The 17,038-nt window shown below is 45.3% G+C and overlaps 2 protein-coding genes across 7 annotated transcripts in view; both read left to right on the top strand.

Annotated features, from left to right (window-relative positions):
* The window catches only part of LOC137413097 (uncharacterized), a 35,851-nt gene extending 24,187 nt beyond the window's left edge, over nt 1–11,664 (top strand). The window contains exons 3-8 of one of the 2 annotated variants that reach the window (XM_078786785.1): nt 6,213–6,361; nt 7,449–9,683; nt 9,800–9,881; nt 10,019–10,076; nt 10,181–10,287; nt 11,080–11,664. In XM_078786785.1, the coding sequence (XP_078642911.1) occupies nt 6,213–6,361; nt 7,449–9,192 (1,893 nt within the window). In that variant the 3' untranslated portion in view covers nt 9,193–9,683; nt 9,800–9,881; nt 10,019–10,076; nt 10,181–10,287; nt 11,080–11,664. Of the gene's footprint in view, nt 1–6,212; nt 6,362–7,448; nt 9,684–9,799; nt 9,882–10,018; nt 10,288–11,079 lie in introns of both variants that reach the window. The other variant, XM_078786784.1, reaches the window with a different exon arrangement.
* LOC137436754 (syntenin-1) overlaps nt 1–17,038 on the top strand; it is an 881,728-nt gene that overhangs the window by 66,067 nt on the left and 798,623 nt on the right. The window lies entirely within an intron of this gene.

The raw sequence follows: 17,038 nt of genomic DNA, 5'->3' as shown, positions 1-17,038 counted from the left end.
AAAAACATTTTCTCTGCAATAATAGGGCCGATTGAGATAAAGTTTTCACCATAGGAGGGACTCGGTCTGTAGAATATTTTAATGGTAATTATGACGTCGCAGGTCACGTGGTTCGGCCGCCATCTTGTTTTTCGTGAAAACACGAAAACCCCTTTTTCTCTGCAACGGCTGAGCAGATCGAGGCCAATCTTTGCAAGCGGAATCGCATGCCCATGACGAACAAAAAAGTCAGCGAGGGCGACGTCATCCGACACATGGTTGCAGAGTTATGACGGTTTTAAGCATGAACCTTTAAAACGTAGCTCCTCCCTCATTTTTGATCCAATCGAGGAGAAACTTCACAGGTCTGTTCAGCATGTCAGTCTCCTTAAACGTCATTTTAGAATTTGCGATAGGTCACGTGGTTTGGCAGATATCGTTAATTAAACGATTTTTTTAAACAAAATGGATATCTCTTGAATCGCTTTATTGATCGACGTGAAACTTCATACTGTAGTAGAAGTCATGAAGAGTAACAAGTGTGCAAAATTTCAAGATGATTGGATGTACGGTCGCGAAGCTATAAGTCTTTATTGTTGAAAGAAGAAGAAACACACCATTTTGTCTTTCCAGTACGTGCTCACGAAAACGCGATCTCCCGCGGTCATTTGAACCGCAAAAAAAATTATAATTGCAGCTTTGTCAATAGATGAGGCATATTAACAAACGAATGAAACAGATTTGCTCAAATTCTGACTTTTTAACTCGATCGTATTTCACTGAAAGTAATGAGGACTGATGAAGAAGATTCACTTCCAGGACGTGATCATTATCACACGATCTCCCGCGGTCATTTCAACCTCAAATGAAATTCAAATTGCAGATTTATCAATAGGGGAGACATATTAACAAACGAATGAAACAGATTTGCTGAAATTCTAATTTTTTTTAAATCGATCGCAATTCACATAAAGTTTGAGGTACTAAAGAAGAAGAAGAATCGTTTAGCTTCTCAGATAAAATAAATAATTCTGTCTGCAATTTCAGGTTAATTTCTTTTTAAAATGGCTTTTTCTGCAATCAGTGCATGGATTGACATGTGTGGATGTGTGTGTGTGTGTGTGTGTGTGTGTGTGTGTGTGTGTGTGTGTGTGTGTGTGTGTGTGTGTGTGTGTGTTGGGGGTGGGGTGTATGTGTGTGTGTGTGTAGGGGGGATGTGTGTGTGTGTGGGGGTGGAGGGATGTGTGTGTGTAGGTGGGGGGGGGGGGGGGGTTGGTGTGTGTGTGTGTGTGTTTGGGGGGAGGGGTGTGGGTGGGGGTAGGGGGGATGTGTGCATGTGTTAGGGGTGGGGGGATTTGTGTGTGTGTGTGTGTGTGTGTGTGTAGGTGGGGGGGGGGGGTGGTGTGTGTGTGTGTTTAGAGGGGTGTGCGTATGGGGGGAGGGGTGTGCTGGGGGTAGGGGGGATGTGTGCATGTGTTTGTGTGTGTTAGGGGTGGGGGGATTTGTGTGTGCATGTGTGTGTGTGTTGGGGTGGGGGACGGTGCAGAGATGTGTGCGTGTGTTTGTGTGTGTGTGTGTGTGTGTGTGTGTGTGGGGGGGGAGGGGGTGGGGTGGAAGGGGATGTGCGTTTGTGTGGATATGTGTGGGTGTGTGGACGGAGGGGTGTGGGGGTGTTTGTGTGTGGGTGTGTGTATGGATATGTGTGTTTGTGTGTGGATGTGTGTGTGTGTGTGTGTGTGTGTGTGTGTGTTGGGGGTGGGGGGATGTATGCGTGTGTTTGTGTGTGTGTTAGGGGTGGGGGGATATGTGTGTGTGTGTGTGTGTGTGTGTGTGTGTGTGTAGGTGGGGGGGATGTGTGTGTGCACGTGGGGGGAGGGGTGTGCGCATGTTTGTGTGTGTGTGCGTGTGTGTGTGTGTGGATATGTGTGTGTGTGTGTGTGTGTTGGGGGTGGGGTGTGTGTGTGTGTGTGTGTAGGGGGGATGTGTGTGTGCACGTGGGGGGAGGGGTGTGCGCATGTTTGTGTGTGTGTGTGCGTGTGTGTGTGTGTGGATATGTGTGTGTGTGTGTGTTGGGGGTGGGGTGTGTGTGTGTGTGTAGGGGGGATGTGTGTGTGTGTGTGGGGGGAGGGATGTGTGTGTGTGTGGGGGGAGGGATGTGTGTGTGTGTGGGGGGGGGGGGGGGGGAGGGATGTGTGTGTGTGTGTGTGTGTGTGTGTGTGTGTGTTTGGAGGGGTGTGCGTGTGTGTGTGGGGGGAGGGATGTGTGTGTGTGGGGGGGGAGGGGTGTGTGTGTGTGTGTGGGAGGGGGTAGGGGGGATGTGTGTGTGTGTGTGTGTGTGTGTGTGTGTGTGTGTCGGGGTTGTATCCAAGGGGGTTGTGTCAAAGCATGTCCAATGAAAGTGGGGTTGTATCACAAGTGGGGTTGTATCAAAAGTGGGGTTGTATCAACAGTGGGGTTGCATCACAAGTGGGTGCGAGTAAACCGGTCATCACTGCCAGCAGTTTTAAAGTGGCAGTTCTAGTTCTTCTTGTTCTTGCAGAGAAGACAAAACCTCAAAGCTCCACCCATTCTGGGAACCATAGCTCCACCCATTCTGGGAGAGCCTTCATAGAAACAAATATCCACCATTTTATTAACTCCCATAGCTTTGAGGCCTGTTTTGTAGGCCCGTTGTGTCTTCCTCTCTCACACAGTTTTATTTCAAATCAAATTCGATATATCATTTCATTTTTCACAGTCGCTAACATAGTTTTAGACTCGGCTGAAAAAAAACGGGAAGAAAATCCGATGAAAGTTGCCCTTTATAGAACGAAATGAATTCTCAAAGGCCTGTAACTTCAAGTCCATTGAGATATATTTTCTTACAATCACGGCATGGTCAGTCATACACCGCCCGAAATAACAGACAGGAAAATGCCGAGATATATTAAAAATTCGTCCATTTGATGACAATCGTCACGATGAAATATTTAATTTATACGTCGTCACAATAATGTGGAGAGAGGAGCATAGCTTCGTTCACGTGTCGCTACACACGAGAAATTGCCGAGATATATATTTTTTCAATCACGGCATGGCCAGTCATACACCGCCTGAAATAACAGACGGGAAAATGCCGAGATATATTAAAAATTCGTCCATTTGATGACAATCGTCACGATGAAATATTTAATTTATACGTCGTCACAATAATGTGGAGAGAGGAGCATAGCTTCGTTCACGTGTCGCCACACACGGGAAATTGCCGAGATATATATATTTTTTTAAATCGCGGCATGGTCAGTCATACACCGCCTGAAATAACAGACGGGAAAATGCCGAGATATATTAAAAATTCGTCGCCACACACGGGAAATTGCCGAGATATATTTTCACTTTGCACAAAAATAACATCAAGTAATCGAATCAATAGGAATGTCCTGTGCCTATAACATCGACGTTATAGGCACAGCTGCATCTAGGCATTGTGTAACATCGACGTGGCTTTTGTTTTAATTAAAACTTTTTGTACTTGTTTACTTAGTTATTGACAATAATTTGCACCCCATGTCCACTCTTGATCCAATATTCCCCAATAAGATCTCACAAGAACTGAATTGATTATCTTCCTCGTACGTTCAATAACAAGCAGGGCTGCACAATAATTAATTTCAGCGTCCTTAAATAGGACAAGTTGATCGATTTGTGGGATAAATGTTACAAACCTGTATTTGTTCAAAGAACAATAATCAAAATACATTTATCGGAGGAAAAATAGTTATTCTCTTACGACTTACATCAACAGCAACTTGATCAGGATTCCTTTCTTTTCAATGTGGAATATTTTGGGGGTTTTCCCACATCTCAGAATGAGGCATTCCTGGAAATCTCCTCTGAGGTTTCTCAGAAAGGTGAGTGTCCAGGTGTACCATTTGGTAGATGGAGGGGTACGGGCTAATGTTATTGCCGTGTGCCTGCCCTGTCGTGAACACCGCAGGGCGACACAGATGACCAAACGAGCTTTAACTCCAAGGCGTTCAATCCAATGGCACACCTTCATTATACGCACGGGGGAAGAGTGGGGGGGGGGGGGGGAGTCGGGGTCCACCGGCAGTCTTTGAACCTGCAACAATTAACTCAAACCGACACACAATTAAAATGTTCAAAATAAACAGGTTTATTGAAAATAAATGCCAGCAACAAAAGAATTCACGTTAAACTAATATCCTAAATGGGACGTCCCCACACAGACTCGAATACACACAAAGGGAAATATAAAAGAACGAAAGTAAAAAATGTGTGTTTGTTTAGTGGGCACTCAGCTCCGAGCTGCTCTTGAACCTCGTTAGGAATCGTCGAAACCCCCGCGTCCTTGGCGGAAACAGCACGCTTTGCCGTGCAGCACGCGAGCAGGAACCAGGCCTCCGTGCACAGTTCACCCCACTAGCCGTTGAGTGTGCAGCGAGCAGGCCACGCCCGTTCACTCGTCTCTGCTCCACACAGCACCGCCGCCTCTCCGGTTCACTCGGCATGGCCCTCAGCCATCACGAAGCCACAGCCAAGCGTGCCAGAGTCCACGAGCCACGACCGCCTTTCCTCACGATCGTCGAAACCCAAAGTTAGGGATATGAAATGCTGACTGCACAGCACCAATGCCCAACGCAAGAGAGCAAAAATGCCACCGTTCGCTATGAACTCCCGGGTGTAAGGGGCAGAAAATGTCGGAACAACGTCTTTTGTCTTCTAGAGGGACAGCAAAGAGGACAAAATGTCGGGCAGAGCGTTATTTTAAACTCAATGCTCTGACTTCATCCGTGCCTACTCCACCAATCAATAGTCCCATCTTAGCAGTCCTTGCACCAATCAATCCCGGAACAATCACTGTTCTCCGGGGCGTCGCCTCCCGGACCTCCTGTGCCTGTGTGCTCACCAGGTCGGTGGTATCAGCGGTAATTTTCAATGTCCTGCTTCCAGTTGGTTTTTATTTGGTGTTATAAATGCGCGATTGCCTGGCTATCCGTGTGTGTTGCTGGTGTCATAAGAAACAGAGGAAAAATAACAGAGGCCATTACATACAAGGGATTAATTACCCATAATCCTGAACCAATTAACATAACCCCACCCCTCGTAATGGGAACGAAGATACGCTCTTGCACAACATACGGTCTACTGGATCCCTACTTATGATACATGGGGCTTCTTCTTCTTCATGACAATCAGAGCACACTATCTATGCAAATCTACCTGGGCTAAGGTATTGCCTACTGTCCCCCCTCCCCCCACAAACGTGTGTGTGTTTGTTCAAATTCTTCAAATTCTTCAAATATATAGATATATAGGACATGTTCAATGATGACAGAGTATTGTGATGCAGTTTCTGATTCAGGAGACCTTAAATCACCAGAAACCATTTAAAAACATTTTATGTGCACAACTTCATGTACCGATCTAAAATATATGCATCTGGCAACTGGACTATGAAATATTGGTCCCAGAATGCTTTGCCTCCATTCCCTTTGGATTTCCTCTCATCAAAACACAGTTAAATAGTTTATTCAGGACCTGAACCCCATATTCACCGAAGCAGGTCCATACTTCACTCGTATCTCATCAGGTCCTACTGATTTGCTAATTTTCATCACTCTTAAATCGGCTGTCTTGTCTTGCAGTACTTTTTTGTACAAATCAAAGATTCCAGGAGCAGCGTTTAAAAAGGAGTAGGTCAGTGAGTGTTGGTACACAGTTGAAATCCCATATCCAATCTTCCTTGTCTGACATTTAAATCGTTGCGATCCACCTTTGCCATGAGGATGTGATGAGGAATATAAAGAGATTTATCTTCAGTTGGAAACTTCAGGTTAACTTTCCCCACCAAGTGAAGTTGGAATTTGTCCCATCAAGGCAAAATCTTCTTCATGGTCGTGTCGATGGAGGAATCTTCATGGTGTACTTTTTCTGTAAATAGTAACACACATTGCACTCGCTTGTGTCGTGGAAATTGATACCGACAAACTACATATCAGGGCTGACAGAGCTAAGCAGTTTGTACACTCACCTCTGAGCTGTCTTACCTGGGTTCGAATCTCGAGCGATTGTGAATGCACTCTAAAACACTTCAAGAACATCTTGTTCTTACCTTGTCACGACCTTTTGGGTTTTGTAAAACAATTGTAAACATATTGTATCGTTTAATATACAATTAAACAACCATTTCTCCTTCCCCTGCCCTTGTCTAATTTCCATACATTTTCCAGAATCGTGCTGTGGAGGAAGGAGGGATGTCCATGGTTCGTGATGTCGTGCTCGTCACGATCACCTTACTCTTGTTTATAGGTGTAATTTCATTTGAACCATCACGTTGGTTCAGGAAGAAGACGCAAAGAAAAAAGTCCTGCGTTCACTGGTAAAGAACACAAGTGACTTTTTATCAATATTTATGATGATTTATTCCAATGTGACAAGATAGCTCAGAAATTTGAAACGTGTTTACATAAAATTTTTATGAATATAATCAAAGGTTCAGATGGTCCAAGGAGAGCAGAGGGCCGATATGACGCTCTACCGTACTTCGGTGGAACGTCAGATGGTCGAGCGATGTGCTGGTACTTCCCTCATGCCTGGCACCGAATTGGCGGCACCTTTCATCAATATTTATAGTGCCTTCATCAAAGGGGCCAAGATAGTTCAGAGATTTTAAAAAGGAGTTTACATTAAATGCTTTTGCATAATCAAGTCTTGGAATTACACAGGTTGATCACAGTATAATACAGGAAGATATGGGATTCAGCGGCAAAATGGAATGGTGAAAAATTTGTATTATTTAAGAGAAATCTTGGAGAGCAATGAAGGAACAGGACTTGGATAAAAGTATCTTGGAATAAATGTAAAGAGTTTGGAGGTATCCCGACAAACAAGTGCATTTAGCCTGTATAAGGGCAGCCGTAGTGTATGGAAGTGAAACGGGGGCCATGGGGATGGGAGGTGAAAGAAGAATAGAAGGAAGACACGGGATGTCGAGAAGGATTTTTGGTCTTTCATTGAACGATAAATGGCGGAGCGTAGATCTTGAAGAAATACGACAACATTTCCAGTATGGAGATTGAATTGAGAAAGAGAAGGTTGAGATCATGAAGTCATGCAGCCCGAAGGACAGATGATGAAACAATTAAGAGGATTGTAAGTTTGCAGAAAGAAAATGCAAATGGAGATATTCCATCAATCGACCAACTGCCTGAAATAGGTGGAATGTGGTTTAAGGAATCTGATGATGAAATATTTGCTTGTTTTATGTTTTGGGTTCATCGTTCCACACTTGTTTACGAACCTTGTTTAAGTTACATCTGCAAGGCTTGATATTCCGTATCCTATAGCATTTCAACACTCGTGGAACATGTTTGTTTCTGTTTTACAAAACCATGCATTCAATACTTTACATGTTGTGAAATACTTCATTTTAGCTTGAACTGAGAATCTTTGTTTTTATCTTGCAGTTCACGATGTGGACGCAAACGAAAAGGGAAAGAAGAATTGAAGGACGACCCACCTTTGGTAAACGGGCTTCAGGAAAATGAACACCTTGAGATGCAGAAAACAGAGGAAAAGGAAGGAGAGTTTCTGGAGATGAAGGAAACAATAATTGATTTCACAATAAAACAAGACTCTGTTAATAAAGAACAAGCTGAAGAACAACAACAAGAAGAAAAATTGCGGGAAGAGGAAGAAAAACTGCAGGAATTGAAGGAGAGGTTGGTCCAAAACGAAAAATATCTGATACAAAGAGAGCAGTTGGTTCAGGAAAAAGAAGAGGAGTTGAAGGAAAAGGACGAGCAACTCAAATTACGAAAAGTATTATGGCTAATGGACGAAGAAGAACAGAAGAAACAACGGGAAGAACAGCAGAGAGAGAAAGAGGAAGCAGGGCAGAGGAAAATAAATGAACAGGAGCGGAAAAAACAAGAAGAGCTTCGGATAAGAAATGAGGAAGAATGCAGACATGCAAAACAGAAAAAGTATTTTCAGGAAGAACGAGAGGGATGTGAAATGGTATGGAAAACGAAAGAGTTGATTTTATTGAAAAGAGAACAAGAGATGAGAGAAAGAAAACACAATGTGGAGATAAAGACGCAGGAGCTGTTGGTGAGGGAGACGAAAGTGAAAAAACTAGAAATGCTTGATTATCAACAAATCCAAGAAGTGCTTGAAGCAACAGATGAAGGTTTACAGCAGCAACAGAAACATCAGGATGTTCATCAGGTGCCACCCGAACCAAAGCTTAAAGGTGACGACGGGGTGCAGCGGCAACATCAGGATGTTCATCAGGTGCCGCCCGAACCAAAGCTTAAAGGTGACGACCGGGTGATGCAGCAACATCATGATGTTCATCAGGTGCCGCCCGAACCAAAGCTTAAAGGTGACGACGGGGTGCAGCAGCAACATCAGGATGTTCATCAGGTGCCACCCGAACCAAAGCTTAAAGGTGACGACGGGGTGCAGCAGCAACATCAGGATGTTCATCAGGTGCCGCCCGAACCAAAGCTTAAAGGTGACGACGGGGTGCAGCAGCAACATCAGGATGTTCATCAGGTGCCACCCGAACCAAAGCTTAAAGGTGACGACGGGGTGCAGCAGCAACATCAGGATGTTCATCAGGTGCCACCCGAACCAAAGCTTAAAGATGACGACTGGGTGCAGCGGAAAAAGAAACAGAAGCATGTTCATCGGTTGCCCGAACTGAATCCTCACGGTGGTAATGGGGTGCAGCAGAAACAGCAGGATGTTCATCGGCGGTCGCCTGAACCGAAGCCTCTTCGCAGGGATGAACCAGCAGAGCTTGAAAGCCGAAAAAAGAATCTCATGTTCCGAGGACTAAAGGAAAGTAAAAATGACATGCAGCTTGTGGCAAAGTTGCTCAGCGTTATGAACTTGAACATCAAACCTGAATGTACTTTCCGCGTGGGATACGTTGTTGGGAAAAGACCGGTGAAAGTTGTTTTCAGATCCGTCTCTGATCGGAATCTCGTTCTTTATAATAACAATAAGGTACGGAATTTCAATGATCCGTCTCAAAACTCCAAAAACATTTTTATCACTCCAGATTACACTGTTGTTGAAAGAGAAGAGCAGGCAAAGCTGCAGGATCATCTTCAGGAAATGAGGGAAATTGACCCAAACGGTCAATATACCATCAAAAGAGGAAAAGTGGTCAAGCAGGCCAAGGGCATCCATAGATGGTGACCCTCCCTCCTTATCTCCCACAATCCACTCGGTAGAACACATACCTCCGCCAGGCTGAACAGTTTATGGTTTTTATCCCACTGATAGGCCAAATCAGGATTCGGACCTGAACCACAATCAAATCATTTCGTCCGTGTCACATACCCAACCTCTCCACAAAATTTCGTCCAAATCCGTCCACAACTTTTTGAGACATCTTGTTCACAAACAATCAGACAAAAAAACAGACAGAGGTGAAATCATAACCTCCATCCACCTTCGGTGGCAGAAGTAAAAAAAAAAAAGAAAAAAGAAGAGGATAATGTACATATGAAGATAATGTACTCCGCCATATGAAGACCTCACAGTGAAGACCTGCTGTAAAGGAAGCCCAGCCGTCATGTCGGGCTGCAACAACAACAGTTCAGTTTTGTCCTCCAACGACAACAGAGGACCTGATGGAAGGGAATCCCAGGCGTGATGACTGGCAGCAACAACATGACCTACAACAGGTAAGCCCTCCTCAATACTTTGGGGCAGGTGAGATGAACACACTGGGTGCAAACACAACCAACACAAAGATGAAGACATTAAATTTGAAATAAATTTGGCACTTCTTCTTTTACAGACATTACTGTTCATGCTTCCTTTGATGAAGAAGACCATCCTTAATTGTGGAGTTAATTGTAATTATAATTTCGCTGGGAAAGGTAATTTATTGGCACGGTCATCCCCATGCAGAATAAATAACAAGAACTTTAACTCCATACATTTCTTTTTGTACCCTTTCCTGAACAAGTTATCAGACCGATGAACATGTCAGTGTTTAATCTTTCATTTTTCATAGAAGAGGAGCTCGTTGCCTCCTCCACACCCTCACCTGAAACCATCCTACCTGTTGGAACGTAAGTTGTCAAGATTCTTGCCTTACATTACAAATTATTCCAGACTTTGTCCAAACTGCATGTCCTTCACCTCCATTGTGTCTATCATTTTGTCTCTGCCTCAGAAATGTTGAACAAGCGAATATTTTGCTGCACTCTAATCCAGCCGATCACCGAACCAATCTTCCAATTGGTGGAAGACTGGCATGAGTGTTAATGTACGCATATAAAGGTCATTGTGAACCCCTCCACACACACACACACACCTACCCCCCCCCCACACACACACACACACACCAACCCCCCCCCCCCCCACACACGCACATCCCCCCGACACACACACACACACACACACACACACACCCCACACACACACACATATCCACACACACACACACACACACCCACACACCCCTCCCCCCACACGCACATACATATCCAGACAAACGCACATCCCCCTCCCCCCACCCCCCAAGACACATCCCCCCCCCACGCCCCCCCCCCCCCACACACACACACATTCCCCCACCCCCAACACACACACACACACACACACATATCCCCCCACCCCTAACACACACACAAACACACGCACACATCCCACCCCCAACACACACACACACACACATCCCCCCTCCCCTAACACACACACAAACACATCCCCCAACCCTAACACACATGCACACACTCAAACACCCCCACACCCCTCCCCCCACACGAACACCCCTCCACACATACACCCCTCCACACACACACACACACACACACCCCTCCATACATACACACACACACACACACACACACATATCCAACCCCCCCTCCTCCACACGCACACCCCAACCCCCCCCCACATACACACATATCCACCCCCCCCCCCCCCACACCCACCCACGCACAAACACGCAGATGTCATCCGAACATTCCGGAGCAAAGATTGGACTCCACCCCCTGATGACTCGTGACGTTTTTTGTGAAGTTTCAATGAAGTTGTGGTTGTTGGAGGTTTGTGGTTGTTTGTCCCCAGCCTTCGTGGTTGGTGGAGGCACGATGGGATGATTGAGAAAGAGCTCGGTGATTGGACAGAGTGTGACGTCAGCGTGGAACATTCGAGAGCTGAAGGAAAGAAAAGCTGTCTCGCCATCTTGGTCTCTTCCGTGCTGGTGTTCGTTGGAGACGGTCGCATTTCCCTTGTGTGCTGGCTTTCAAGAGAACGGCTGTGTTCGCATTTTCATCATTGTTGTGGCTTGGTCGTGGGCGGTGGCGCATCTTTGGCTCGTGTGCGCTTATGGAAAGAGACTGAACGGGAGAGGCAGTCGGCATCACGGGAGGGGCCTCACGTTGGGACGTCGGGGAGCCCGACTCCTCGCAATTTTAGTGGGCTTCCTGTGCAGTGGTTTGGAGGCGACGAACGACGAGCAAGCCTTACCAGCCATTTGGGGACGCAAAACTGGGTACCGGCCGATAACCAAATCATTTTATTTTCATTATATTTTCCCCTTGTTTGTATATGAGTCTGAATGGAGACGTCCCTCATTTAGGAATTTTAGTTTACCTCACCTTTCGTTGTCTTTTGCATTACTGTAAATAAATTTATATTTGTTGAATTTTACTTTCTGTCATGGTTCATTTCTATTTTGTGGGTTCGGAATAACCCTGTGTGTTTCCAATCAGATAAGGCCTCGAACCTTCCCACGCGTTAAAAGATAATCCAGCCAATTTCAAAGTACTCCTCTGAGTTAAAGCTCGTTCCGGCTATCCATCAGCTCGGTGATCTTAATCCCCGACGCGACAATATCATTGGTCACTGGTGTGGCAACCACATTGGATTGAAGGGAAATATTAAATAATTATATCTCTTAAACTGCTTACCCCATCGATGCTAAATTTAAAAATATATCATCTTGCACCATTGTTGCATATCGTTTGAAAATGATGTCGTCGTAGGTCACATGGTTTGGCAGCCATCTTGAATAGAAAAACAAACCTTGTCCGATGAACACGAAATTTCACAAATGTGATCCCCGACACATGCATATGCAGAGTTTACATTTTTGTAAGGTCATATGTCACGTGGTGTGGCAGCCATATTAGCTTGAAAGCCGATTAAAAAAAAAAAAATCCCTTGTCTGAAACCGCTTCACCGATCGATGTGAAACCTGTCCTGGCTGGTGAAAATGTGATACTTGAAAACAGCTAAAGGGATTTAAATCAAACTTCTTTATTTTTAGGACAGTGAACGAGGGCATCTACCTGTTTTGGGACTATGCGGAGGCATATTGGCAACACAGTCGCATTGCTCCAGTTATTATTAATTCCCAGTACTCATTTTACCCCGTGATCGATCATTGGTGCTATTATTGGTAAACACCGTGTTGATCTGTTTTTATTTGTCCTTCTCTGTTTCAAGCAGATCTCAAGAACAAACGTCGATTCATCATTCAGGATTTAATGAACCAGGTTCTGTCAGCACCTTTAACAGGGATCGCCATTCCACCAGTGAGGATCCACGCATGCGCACCCGCCTCACGTACTGTACACCATCCGAGTACTGTAACATCCCCTTTCCAGTGCCGGATTAAGCCTCGGCTGGCCCTAAGGCACATTTTGAAATTTTAGAGAATGGCCTGAACAATTTAAATTAGATCTCGGGCTCATGGAAATGGACCCCAGACAAAAGATGAACTGATTCATGAACAAAATATTTAATACAAAAAAAGACAAATATTTAATGTGAAAAGAAACTACTTTCAAACTAGTTTAGTCTACACAATTTGCAGTGTATGAATATATGCATGACAAAACACGCACAGATTTGGCACTTTGCTTTGCAGTTTACTGGACCTTAGATTGTAACCTTGCGCGCGTTTACAACTGCAAACTCTTCAATTACGGAACTGAAGTCCAGTTCTCGGAGCAAATCACTTTCAATGCACAAAAGGGCCAACGCACCAAGACGCTGTTTCGTCAACGCACTAAAACAGAAAACGCAAGTTTTGGCAGGAGAATAAACAAGCCAATCACGATCAGCTACCTCCCCATTTGGCAAAACCAGTTTGAAGGTACTGGCATTAAGAAAGCGATTCACCCCAGAGTATTCGCGCTTCGTTTCTGGATAACTGTCATGCAAGTTCCGAAAATGGTCAGTGCCCAAGCTGATGCACACATGGCGCAGTTTGTCTGTGATGTTACCAAACAACCCGACATCGTTGGGAATCGGTGGAGTCGATACCGAAGCACCTTCGCCCCTAGTGTCTGTGTCACCATCGTCGGCCGGCCCGTCTTCGACAGGATCAACTGCGGGGGATGTTGAAGGGGAGTCCTTCGTTGAATCTATATCATCATCAACACCAGCATCTTTCTCCACCACATGGAAAAACGATGTCAATTTATGAGTCGTCTTGAGTAGTTGATCATCCTTATGCTTCTTTATCTTCAACTCCTGAGCTCGCTCCCAGCCACCTTTGCGTCCTGACATAACGATGGATTAAATCTGCAAATAGAACATCAGATGTATAAGTTTTAAAACCTTTTATTATAAAATACAAACCACATTAAACACTATACAGTGATGTAGCGCACCTTGAAAATATTTGCGAAAATTGAGATACATATATTACCCTGGCAGGGACAGAAATTAGAAATAATTTGTTTAAAATAATAAAAATTGACGAAAACTGCTTGTCCATTTTTTTGGCCCGAATTTTTGGCTGGCCCTAAGGCACATGCCTTGTCTGCCTAATGGTTAATCCGGCACTGCCCCTTTCCTTCAATCAAAGGGACACAATCATGACATTTTTTGACTCATTGACGGACAGGTTATTTCCTGTTTCATCACAAGTTATTCTTGCGTTCAAAATGTCGATGTGCCGAGCTTTTACCTGTTCCAATCGTCGAGAAATTTGTCACCAGAACTCAGAAGTCCTTTTTATTCATCCCTGACCCACGAAAAGATCATCAACGATCAACGTGTGTTTTGTAATTTGTTGTTTAAATACCTCGGAACAACCAAAGTAAACATCAAAACGTATGCCATATGGTCATTCAAAATATCGTGTTGTTGACAAACACCGCTTCGAGCCGTGAACGTTCGTATTTGAGAAGTACCTGGGAAACAAAGCTCGGAAAAATTGCTGAAACACGAACCCGTTCTGACCCGTACCGGTGAGAGTCGTCCATGTTGATTTAAAGCCACGCCCAACTCCCAAGTCAGGCCCAGTGTCACGTGTTGATTTCAAGCCACGCCCAAGCGTCACGTGTTGATTTCAAGCCACGCCGAAGCGTCACGTGTTGATTTAAAGCCACGCCCAAGCCAGGCCCTGAGGGTCACGTGTTGATTTGAAGCCACGCCCAAGCCAGGCCCAGGGCATCACGTGTTGATTTGAAGCCACGCCCAAGCCAGGCCCAGGGCATCACGTGTTGATTTTAAGCCACGCCCATCTGAGCCAAGCAGCCCAAGCGAAGTCGTTACCGTACCTGTAACACGGGCCTTCCTGTCGCTTCGCTAACGGACCAATTAGTCGTTCTGTTTGCCAAAATTGCTATATTCCTTCACGGCGTCTGTGTTGAGTCCTTAGATTACGATAAACCCGACCAGCATGTGGGAATATTCATCTTTTATTGAAATGCCCTCAGGTCTATGAATAAATAGACGGTGTATCATTGTGACTTTGGTTATCATATGCCCTGAGGGCAATTTGCATTCTCGTAAGGTAGCGTTCGGTCGCGCAGGAGAGAGATCTTACACCGCACAGTCTTCCATCAAAATGTTATTGTTCTGCACAAACTAGCCCACAATATGGCGACAGCTAACGGATCCTGTTCGACGCTTCGCCGTCGGGTTTAATCAAAACAATAGGGACATTGGGGTTTCCCAATCCTCACCAACCCTCAGCCCTCACCAGCCGTTCACCAACCCTTCCCCCCCCCCCCCTCATTCTCCCCTCACCCTCTCCGCTAAGCCGCTTCCATCAATCCTCACCCCAATCCTTCTCTCACCACCCATTCACCCCAACTCCTCGTCCTCCCCTCCTCACCCCCCGCTCCCATCAATTCCTCACCCCACCCCAACCCTCCACCCCCCTTACCACCCATTCACCCCAACTCCTCCCCCCTTTTTTGTTGGGGTGAAGGCCGAAGCCAAGGCCGTTCAAATCATCATGTCTTGCTATGGGCCTTGCTTTGGCGTGTCTTCAAATCAACATGGATACCTCTCGCCAGGTAAGTGTCGGGACGCCTTCGTGTTTCACTTTTCAGCAATTTCTGATGCTCGTTTCCCAAGTAGTGATTGTCTGTTGCCCAAATACGAATGCTGACGGCTCAAAGTGTTCTTCGTATAAAACAATATTTTTGAATGAACATACGATATTTGGATCAGTGTGTCAGCCAGGTCAGCCTTACCTGGCTCGTAGACGATGTGAGCGTTGCACAGATCCTTCTTGGCAATGATTCCAAGCGGTTTGTGATCAGTGTAGATTGTCACTCTACGGGCATACGTGTATTGGTGGAATCTTTCCGGTCCATACATCTACACCAAGAGCTAATGTAAGCATGTAAGCTAATGTAAGCTAATGTCCAGCGTATGTGACCTTCGACTGACAAAATTGGCCTTTCTCTGAGTTTAAGTGCAACCCTTACTCCTGGCAAAGTTCTAGTAGCTCTATAAACCTCTGATCATGATCAGCGATGGCATCCTCTACGGTCTGTCCCTCTACATACAAAAGTACATCATCATGTACGTTTTTTGCACCCAGACAGGCCTCCCCAAGCCTGCTTCACCTGACGTTGAAATTCCACCAGTGCGGATTGAAGCCAAATGGGATCCTCAGCCAACAGTAGGGTCAAAATGGAGAGTTGAACGTCGTTGCAAAAGAACTTGTGTGGTCGAGTTTGACATGCCAGAAACCATTCTTGGAAGCAAATGTTCTGAAAATCTTGGCACTTGTCAGATCCTGGACTTGTTGGCATGGGGTAGTGACGACGTCTGATGGTTGTGTTGAGGTTCTGAGGGTCCATGCACAATCTCAATTTACCCCTCATTGGCTTTACAACAGTCACCGTGCTGTCGACCCACAGTGTTGGTGAAGTAACCGGGGTGATAATGTTGAGATCCTGGAGTCTGTCTCTCAGTTCCTCTCTCAGTTTCTCTCTGAGTGCGACAGAACAGCGGGTTAGACAGGAACTCTCGGTGGTGGATGTACAACTGGTTGTATGTGTCGGTCAAGGCACAAAGTGCTCCTCCCTTTACATAAGACGGTTTCTCTGTATGCAACTTTAACATAAAAAAAAAAATAATAATAACCACCTTTAGAGGCCATTTTTCCCCGCAAGCGGGGGTTGGCCTTTTTCGGGAACCGTGGTTGTTGTTGTTTTTTGGTCCCCTTTTTGAAGCAATGTTTTATGGCCGGATGCCCTTCCTGACGCCAACCCTTTTTGCCGCCTTTAACGACAAACAGGGAATTACCAGTGAACTGGTACTCAATTAGCCGACCTCGGAAGGATGACAGGCTGAGTCAACCCCCCTGGCGTTAATTCAGCGATCGACCGGGATTCGAACCCTGGATCCTAGGATCCTAAGCCGGCACCCTAGCCGCTAGCCCAACATGGAGACTGAAAATTTGTTTCTCGACTCCCACAGGACGAAATCGGCTGCAAGTTTCAGAATAAAGGCTTTTTACGTCGAGGTAATATGTTCCAAATTTCAGCAAGGTCCATTTCCGCATTCATGAGGTTGAAAAAAACCTTCAAATTCATGTTAGTGTCTGTCAGTCCGTCCGTCCGCCCAAAATGTGTTGGTGCTTATATCTCAAAAGCTATACATTGAGACTAGCTGAAACTTTGAATATACATCGGCAAAAACATCGAATTAATGGCTTTCAAAACCAATTCAAAATGTGCCCTCTTAAAGTGGGTACACAGGGGATGTTTTGACCCCCCAGAATAGGTATTTACTCTCTTCTCCAAAACTACATACACAATGTTTTTGA

The sequence above is a fragment of the Myxine glutinosa genome, chromosome 11, assembly GCF_964187855.1.
Source record: "Myxine glutinosa chromosome 11, kmMyxGlut1.1, whole genome shotgun sequence".
In the NCBI taxonomy this organism is placed as follows: domain Eukaryota; kingdom Metazoa; phylum Chordata; class Myxini; order Myxiniformes; family Myxinidae; genus Myxine; species Myxine glutinosa.
The sequence above is the reverse complement of the archived record's forward strand: the minus strand, read 5'-3'. Positions and strand labels throughout refer to the sequence as shown.